The following is a 9,261-nucleotide window of genomic DNA, read 5'->3' as shown; positions in this document are numbered from 1 at the left end:
ATTTCTCATTTTCACTCATTAGCTACGCTTGATGAACTCATTTTCCCTGCTGGTCATTTATCATTTACTTTGCCTAGATTTTGGTTATCACTTCTAAATTTCAGTTCAGCATTTACCCTTTCAATTTCTCTCTGTAATTTCAGCCAGAGTATATACTAAATATATTCTGGCATCCCCTAGAAAAAAAATTATTGGATAATAACACCTCAATCATCCCCAGAAAGTAAAAATTCAATTATGGATAAATTACCATTTAATCCCATATATTTAGAAAACGATCAAAACTTACTGTTGTATTGTGTGAAATAGGTACACTCTCCTATCCATTTTGTCAAAATTTACTAAGTCATACTTAAAATGCCTTTAAAGTAAATGTGTGTATATATTTTATCCCCAAATTTTAAGATCAAATTAGATAAATTTTGGATTTCAAAGGATGTTTTAATATCTATTGACAAATTTTAATTTTGTATTAATCTTTTAAGTATTGATTATATTCTTTAGGTTGGGGATCGAATTGGCAAGGAGCATTGCAAAGTTAATTTGCAAGAGGTACGAAATTTGTTCTTTTAACTCTTATTATTAATATCTTAAAAATGTTAGAGGAGTTTGAATATCATTAATATTCATCCATAGAGAAGTAGGTTCTGAGATTAAAATTGTGTGCTGCGGTGATAACGGAAGGTTGAAAACTTGTGTGTATTAGAGAAGTAGGTTCTGGAAAATTTGTTTGTGTGCTGCGGTGATATAAGGAAGAAAACTCATTGTGTGTTGTTTGAATTTTTTGACAAGGTATTGATAGATGGTTAGGTAAGCTTTTATATGTATAGATTAGGTTTTTCATTATATGTATAGATTAAATTTTTCATTTAGTCATAATGTTTTCATTATTTCCATATGTATAGATTAGATTTAATTGCCATAACAAAATTGCCATAACCCAAGCTAAAATCTTGTCTTTGATCCAAACCCAATTAGTTAGTGGCTACCATTTTAGATTTTGATTTTTAAATTAAAAACAACACTAGAATCTCTTGAACTAGAGACTATTAAATGGATAGAAAATAAACCGGCAGATTTAACAAAAAATGGTGGTCAAGACTTGTGTTTAGATAAGCCTCCAATAAGATAACTAGATAAGCATTTAGATAAGCCTCCAATAAGAAAGACTTGTGTTAGAAGTTGTCTGGGCTGTTAGGTTGGGAAGATATTGTAGATAGAGAGTGAGATTTACTTAGAGAAGAATTTGGCAATCTTTGGGAAAGGGGAGCCTCTCAATCTAACTCAACCTTGTAATGTTTAGGGTTTTGGTTTATACCAGCACTGTCTATTAATTAATAATGAGGAATTTCAGTAGTTCTCTCTAGTATTTGGTTCCTCAAAAATTACTATAAGGTTTTCAATCAAAGGAAAATCTATCTAAAATAAGTGAAACTCACTCTACCTTACTGATTTCAACAAAATGCCACAAAAACAAAAGTAATTTACACATTCAGAAATTGTACACAATATTTTACTATTTATTATCTTTAATATTGATCTTAAAATGAATCCTTCTCTAATTCTTTAGTGCAGCTGAAGGAGAGCATTAACTAAACTATTTGTATAGTTTTTAGTTAAAAGAAACTGAATACAGAACTAAGACTTAGAGCAGGATTCATTCTGAGATCAATACTACAAAACTTACATAATAAGAAGACCAAAATCATCAGCAATCCCTTACAATAGTGTATAGACAGAGAATATAATATAAAATCTGACTCAAAATTACAAATCTATGAAACAAGTATTAGATAGTGTACCCCACGAAACCCCTTTGCTAGCTTGAAAATCTTACCCTTGTTCATTGTTGAAACTTCCTTTTACTACAGAATCAAACACACTCCAAAATGTATTCTGATTATCTATATAGCCTATAAGTAGGTCCAAACAAAGTGAGTACAATAGATTGAATTTATAATGTATACTAATAGAAAATGGTCACACTAACAAACAGATGGCTATGTATGCTTCTTAAATTGGCCCTGAATTGTGAGATATATGACACTTGTTTTGTTAAAAATGATGTTAAAAATGCATGCTCATTCCGTAAGAAATAGGGGCTGATATGATTAGTTTAACAGAAAAAAGAAAGCCATAATTTAAAAGAAAACCAAGAAATGAAATGCTTTTATTTATTCAAGAGAGTAATTAGCTCGTAGAGGGAAAACTGCCAAGACTAAAGGGAAAAAAAACTGGTAAGAATATGATGGTATGGTGGAATAAAATTACAATTAAAAAGTGTAATTTCTTCAATTAATTATAACCCAAATCTGAAAGTACTTAGCCATATGATGGTATGGTGTATTCTTATTATCTATATAGCCTATAAGTAGGTCCAAACAAAGTGAGTACAATAGATTGAATTTATAATGTATACTAATTGAAAATGGTCACACTAACAAACAGATGGCTATGTATGCTTCTTAAATTGGCCCTGAATTATGAGATATATGACACTTGTTTTGTTAAAAATGATGTTAAAAATGCATGCTCAGTCCCTAAGAAAAAAGGGCTGATATGATTAGTTTAAAAGAAAATAGAAAGCCATAATTTAAAAGAAAACCAAGAAATGAAATGCTTTTATTTATTCAAGAGAGTAATTAGCTCGTAGAGGGAAAACTGAGGGAAAAAAACTGGTAAGAATATGATGGTATGGTGGAATAAAATTATAATTAAAAAGTGTAATTTCTTCAATTAATTATAACCCAAATCTGAAAGTACTTAGCCATGTGATGGTATGGTGTATTCTTATTATCTATATAGCCTATAAGTAGGTCCAAACAAAGTGAGTACAATAGATTGAATTTATAATGTATACTAATAGAAAATGGTCACACTAACAAACAGATGGCTATGTATGCTTCTTAAATTGGCCCTGAATTGTGAGATATATGCCATTTGTTTTGTTAAAAATGATGTTTAAATGCATGCTCATTTGGTAATGTTTTCTTCCAATGAAACTTATCTTGGTTTTATATTTAGGTTGGTGGTAAAGTGACACCAAGCGAAGGACAGTCTCGCAATGTACCGTAGTCAAACAATATTCAGTCCCCTAAGGTAAATTATAAAAGTTGTTATTGTTTTAAATTTTCATTATAGAAGAACAAATACAGAAACTAATATATTGTCTTTAAAATAAATTTGGTAGAGTATTGCACTAGAAAAAAGACATAACTTTACTGAAGGGAAGAATGCTTGCTACTTGCTTGACTGGGCAGATGTAATTGTTGCTGAAGGTCGTTGGGATTCTAGTGATCCAAAGATAACTGTACATGGAAAGCCTCTTGGACCAGACTTTATGCGAGTATGGGTTGATGTTGATATTGTACCAGAATCTTACTTATTTCGTCCTAATCATGCGATGCTTACAATACAAGAAGCAGTTGGTTCCACAGTTGCATGGCCTTCTAAAAAAGTTATTCCAAGAGGTACATTTTCATACTCAAAAAATAACCAATGTCTTATAATTTAGTGTTTGGTTTCTTTGTTTGCTTTGGTGTAGTTTTGAATCCATTATTTTGTATGTGGTGTCCTTTCTTGGATATAATTTCCATAGCATTTTTCTTGAAGTAATTTGTGATGCTAGATAATAACAATAAAATATTTCTTTGTTTATTTTGCAGATGTGACAAGCGAAGTAGAAAAGGATACTTAAGAGTCCTTGAAAGTAGTAACTTTGTTTATTTCTTTGTGTTGAAATTAGTAACTTTTAGACTCCTTGAATACTTAAAGAACATTTTGTTGTTGATGACAGTGTTGAATGTTTTAAACTAATTTGTGGATTGTTAATGCAGTGTTGAATGTTCTTACTTTTTGTTATTTGAAAATCAAGTTCATTTGATGATGCTAGTATATATTAGAAAGCTAATTTTAATTATATAAAAAAAATTAAAATATAATAGAATAAATTAGTGTTATATAAATAAAATATATAATGAGAATTTAAACATATCTAAATATAACAATAATACGAAAATTGAGTTATAATATCTATTACAATAACACTTTTTATGCAAAGAATTGTGTTATGAAAACTTCATTATATAACACAACAAATGTGTTATACTAAAGTGTAGTATAACACAAAAAATGTGTTATACTAAAGTGTAGTATAACACAAAAAATGTGTTGTACTAAAGTGTAGTATAACACAAAAAAAGTGTTATACTAAAGTGTAGTATAACACAAATTTATAAGTATTGAAATGTGTTATATAATCGACTATAAATAACATAATTAAACACTTATCTATATATTAAAATAACACAGAAAGTGTGTTATCGTTGACAGTATAATAACACATCTGTATAACACTGATAAAGTGTTATGTAAAGTACCTTGACCTACGATAACATAGTCGGTCTTAACACATCAAAAAGTGTTATGGTATGTTTTGATAACACATTTTCGGTGTTATTAAAAGCATTTTTTTCTTGTAGTGTAAGTTCCCTATTTTTGCTATAATTGTTGATCCAAACTTGCATATTCTTGCAGGATTAATAGACTCCTTCAAACATAGAGTTAGTTTTTTTTTCTTTACTTTTTTTTTTTGTTTTCATGGGTTTCATTGGTGTTGTTATTGAAGGTTTTCTCCGTTTGGGTTTTCAAGCTTGTTTTTTTTGGCTTTGAATGATGGTGATGAAGGTTTTTTTACAGTTTTATGGTCTTATTTAGAGAGAGTATATTGGTTCTGTCATATATATATATATGTGTGTGTGTGTGTGTGAGTGCATCATATATATATATATATGGTTCTATCATATATGTGTGCATCTTTTTTTTTGTCTGTCATATTTAACCTAAGACATACATATAAATATATATATATATGTGTGTGTCTGTGTTAATTTGTGTTTTTTTTGGGTGAGCATTTGGAAAAATGTGGCCTAAGTTCCCTGTTTTGGCCATAGTTGTTGATCCAAACTTGCATATTCTTGCAGGATTAATAGACTCCTTCAAACGCAGAGTTAGTTTTTCTTTTCTTTACTTTTTTTTGTTTTCGTGGGTTTCATTGGTGTTGTTATTGAATGTTTTCTCTATTTGGGTTTTCAAGCTTGTTTTTTCTGGTTTTGAATGATGGTGATGAAGGTTATTTTATAGTTTTATGTTCTTATTTAGAGAGAGTATATTGGTTCTGTCATATATATATATGTGTGTGTGCATCATATATATATATGGTTCTATCATATATGTGTGCATCTTTTTTTTTTTTTGTCTGTAATATTTAACCTAAGGCATATATATAAATATATATATGTGTGTGTCTGTGTTAATTTGTGTTTTTTTTGGGTGAGCATTTGGAAAAATGTGGCTTAAGTTCCCTGTTTTTGCTATAGTTGTTGATCCAAACTTGCATATTCTTGCAGGATTAATAGGCAGCATGGATTTGACAGGGAATATGACTGTGCAAGCTTTTGATATAGCAGTCTCTGAAGTTGAACCACATATTGGAGCTATTGAATATGCAACTACTGTCTCAAATGAAGAACATTTGAACTTGCTCAGCCTTTTTGAACCTGGTAAATTCCTGACACTATGATTAATAAGTTCCACAATCATTTCAATATGATTATATATACAACTGCTCTGCCTTTTTTGTAAACCAATTTTAATGTTGTTACTTCTAAATTCTATTAGGTGCATCATCAAGTGGACACTGCTGGAAGCACAAATATGCTACCCGAAGGGCTTATAAAAAGCCAAATGAGATCATTGAAGCTAATGTTGACCAACTGTCAAGTCCAACTGATGATAATGACTTGGAATGGGGAAAAGGGAGGCTTGAGAGTTCAACAGATGATAACAACTCTAATTTTACAAAAGAATGTGATGAATTTGAGACAGAGTCTTATTATGGGGGCTTCTATGATAGTGATGAGGATGGTCACATTGGTTGCAAGAGAGTACGCATATCGAAAATGGTTGTTGATCCAAACTCAAAAATTCCTATATCAGAATTTAGAGACATTTACCAGAATGGATAGATAGTGCTTCAGTTGTGGAAAACATTTAGAGACCACAAGCACTTTGGGCAAGTGTTGAAAGATTATGCTATACAGGAAGGTTTTGAGTTGTGTAAAGTGAAGAATGCTAGAAGCAGAGTCACAACATTTTGTCGAGCAGAAGGATGCACTTGGAGGATACATGCTTCTTTATCTCCTGATGGAAGACATTTTATCATCAAATCATTGAATCAAGAGCACAAATGTCAATGTGTAGTGAAGAATAGGACAGTAACCGCTAGCTGGATTGCACATAAGCTTCATAATAGTTTTGCTAGAACTCCTGATCTGAGTTTGCAAAAAATGAGGGATAAGTTGAAAGACAACTTTGGCATCGAGGCAACTAACAGACAGTTATAGAAAGCGAGACGGAAGGCAAGAGGAGATGTTGGTGGTGGTTATGTACACTCCTATGCAATTTTAAGGAGATATGCTGTTATGATTCATCGCACTAACCCTGGGAGTATTGCTATTGTACAAAGTCAACTTGTGCCTGTCAATATAGATGATGGTGAGATTGTAAAAGCCCCAAGAATGCAGCCACAATTCAAGAGAATTTTCATCTGCTATGAAGGGGTCAAAAATGGCTTCTTAGCCGGATGTAGACCATTTTTTGGATTAGATGGATGTCATCTAAAAGGGCCATACAAAGGCATTTTTTTGGTTGTTGTGGGGGTTGATGCAAACCTCCACTTCTACCCCCTTGCTTATGCAATTGTTGAAGCTAAAAACACAGATAGTTGGAGTTGGTTTTTGGAGTTACTGAGGGGAGAAATAAGGGACACTGCCAGTGGCCAGCCATGGTGCATCATGAGTGATAGACAAAAGGTTAGTGTTGTATCTTCCCATTTAGATTCATTTTTATTTACACACTTGCGTAAATCTAAGACCAAGTTTCATTTGTGTAGGGACTAATTGAGGCTGTGGCTGCTATACCAGAGGCAGAACACCGATATTGTTGTTTTCACATTGAGAACAACATGATAAAAAAGTTTGGAACATCAACTAAGGGGTTTGTTTTGGGAAGCAGCTGAGACAGCGAATTTCAACACTTTCAAGCACATTATGGACACGATAAAAGAATTCAACTCAGAGGCACATGAGTGGTTATCAAATATTGAGTTCAATCATTGGACTTTGAGCAAGTTTGACACTAGAGCGAAGGTAGAACACATTACCAACAATTTCGTTGAGTCATTCAATGATTGGATAGAGGAGCATCGTTACAAGCCTCCAGTGGATCTGTTGGAAGGGCTAAGAATGCAACAATCAGCCATGATGTATGCTAGGAAAAAGACTGCAGAAAGATGGGAGCACAAGCTCACTCCAAAGGTCCATCAAAAGGTACATGAACTACTCAAGAAAGGTCGACGAGCACACGTAACAAGGGTTGGTGAAGAAGAATTTCAGGTTGATTAAGATTAAATGAATGGTACTGCATTTGTGGGCAATGGCAGGTCAGAGGAATACCATGCATACACGTAGCTGCTTGTATAAGCAAAATTAAGGCCAACATAGAAGACTATTGCTCACCATACTTCACCACTGAAATGTGGAGGAAGACTTTCCAGGGTGTAATTCATCCCATAGCTGATGAATCTATGTGGCTTGAGTTTGATGATGAAGAACTGTTGCCTCCTGTAATAAAGGTGCAACCAGGAAGACCCAAAAAACATCGCAGAAGAAGAGTTCTTGGAGAGGAGAGACCATTGCCATCAATGACAGAAAACCAGCCACAGAGACATGTTTCTAGCACCAAAAAGTGTAAGAATTGTCATGAGCTTGGGCATAACAAGAGGACTTGCAAGAATCCGAGCATCGTATCACAAAATCAACCACCTGAAGGCTCTGCTCAAGCACAAGTACCACTTGAAGGCTCATCTCAAGCACAAGTACCACCACCAACAGGCAGGGGCCGTGGAAATACAAGTGCTCGAGGCAAAAAAGATGCACCAACAACAAAAAGCAAAGGCAGAGATTGAGGTCGAGGTAAAGGTCGAGGGATAGTAATGGGCACACACTCTGAGGTACACAATTTAAACTTGTTTTTTTTTGCTGATATATTAATAGGTACCAATGAATTGAATGATTCCAATATTATGATGATATATGTTTGTGGAAGTGCAATTTTGCATACTGTAACACTTACTTGTGGAAGTGCAATTTAAACATAAAATAATGTCCTGCATGCTGCAATTTTAGGTTCAACAATAACTTTTGATGAACATTATATATTTTTTCTTAGGTCATATATGCCTTCTTTTGTTCATTTTGTATGGCATAAACCATAGATAGTGGATGATTGTGTTTGATGAACTATGCTAGCTAACTTTGTTTTGATGTATTGTACTAGAAGTTATGGTTTTATGATAGAATTTTGTCATGACATATAAATTTCAATGTTTCAGGTTCAAGTTGGGAGCTTAGATGCATCTCCTGAGGAGATGCACTTGTCTGGAGCACCATTAGATATTTTCTCAACTCAGTATACTTAGTGGAATCACAACCACAACAAAAACTTTTGAAGAACATTATATATTTTGTCTTAGGTTATATATGCCTTCTTTTGTTCATTTTGTATGGCATAAACCATAGATAGTTGTGTTGGCTTTATTTTGTGCTGGCTTTATTTTGTATATGTTTTGATGTACTTTAGTTGGCTTTATTTTGTAAAGCAAAGACAAGCAAAGATAGATAGCTGACTTTATTTTGTAAAGCAAAGATAGCTACTGACTGCTGTGGTTTTATGATGGAATATGCAATGAGTTTCATTTTGCATTCTTATTGATGTTTTCTCAAAATGTAGAATGTAGATTTCTATTTTCAAAGTTAATTTGCAAGTTTTTGACCAAATCAATTTCATATACTACAACCAAATTATGCTTCCAGTGCAGAAGGTTTCATAAGCTCGTTTAGTACCATGTGTTTTGACAAAGTTTCATTTTGGTACCCTCTATTACGAGTATTACTCACTTGGTACACTTTATTATGAGGTCTTATTTTTCAAAATTAATTAACCTTGTTAAAATAATAATAATAATAAACCAATTAATGGAGGGCAAAATGGTTATTAAAAAAAATTGATGACCAGAATTGACTCGAAGGTACCAGTTTTAATTGATCATCAAAATAGAGGGTACCAAATGAGTAATACTCGTAATAGAAGGTATCAAAATGGAACTTTGTCAAAACACAGGGTATTAAACGAGCAAAATCC

At 32.6% G+C, this 9,261-nt stretch overlaps 2 protein-coding genes across 2 annotated transcripts; both read left to right on the top strand.

The window, feature by feature from the left end:
* Window positions 1-5,470: 5,470 nt before the first annotated feature.
* Window positions 5,471-7,078, top strand: LOC133800107 (uncharacterized). Its single transcript, XM_062238079.1, has 2 exons — window positions 5,471-6,872; window positions 6,953-7,078. The coding sequence occupies exons 1-2, from the start codon at window positions 6,483-6,485 to the stop codon at window positions 7,076-7,078; spliced, it is 516 nt and encodes a 171-aa protein (XP_062094063.1). The 5' UTR covers window positions 5,471-6,482.
* Window positions 7,079-7,708: 630 nt separating this feature from the next.
* On the top strand, window positions 7,709-8,718 carry LOC133802109 (uncharacterized). Its single transcript, XM_062240346.1, has 2 exons — window positions 7,709-8,033; window positions 8,453-8,718. Exons 1-2 carry the CDS (start codon window positions 7,788-7,790, stop codon window positions 8,537-8,539), a joined length of 333 nt encoding a protein of 110 aa, XP_062096330.1. The 5' UTR covers window positions 7,709-7,787; the 3' UTR covers window positions 8,540-8,718.
* The last annotated feature ends 543 nt before the right edge of the window (window positions 8,719-9,261 follow it).

The sequence above is a fragment of the Humulus lupulus genome, chromosome 9 (assembly GCF_963169125.1).
Source record: "Humulus lupulus chromosome 9, drHumLupu1.1, whole genome shotgun sequence".
Taxonomy (NCBI): Eukaryota; Viridiplantae; Streptophyta; class Magnoliopsida; order Rosales; family Cannabaceae; genus Humulus; species Humulus lupulus.
Note: the sequence above shows the minus strand (reverse complement) of the source record. Positions and strands in the feature narration are given on the sequence as shown.

Excerpts from the sequence above, each read along its gene's own strand:
- LOC133802109 (XM_062240346.1), top strand. The coding sequence starts at position 7,788 with ATGTTTCTAGCACCAAAAAGTGTAAGAATTGTCATGAGCTTGGGCATA. Across the intron at positions 8,034-8,452 it reads AGGCAGAGATTGAGGTCGAG|GTTCAAGTTGGGAGCTTAGA; the intron begins GTAAAGGTCGAG and ends TCAATGTTTCAG.
- LOC133800107 (XM_062238079.1), top strand. The coding sequence starts at position 6,483 with ATGATTCATCGCACTAACCCTGGGAGTATTGCTATTGTACAAAGTCAA. Across the intron at positions 6,873-6,952 it reads TCATGAGTGATAGACAAAAG|GGACTAATTGAGGCTGTGGC; the intron begins GTTAGTGTTGTA and ends TCATTTGTGTAG.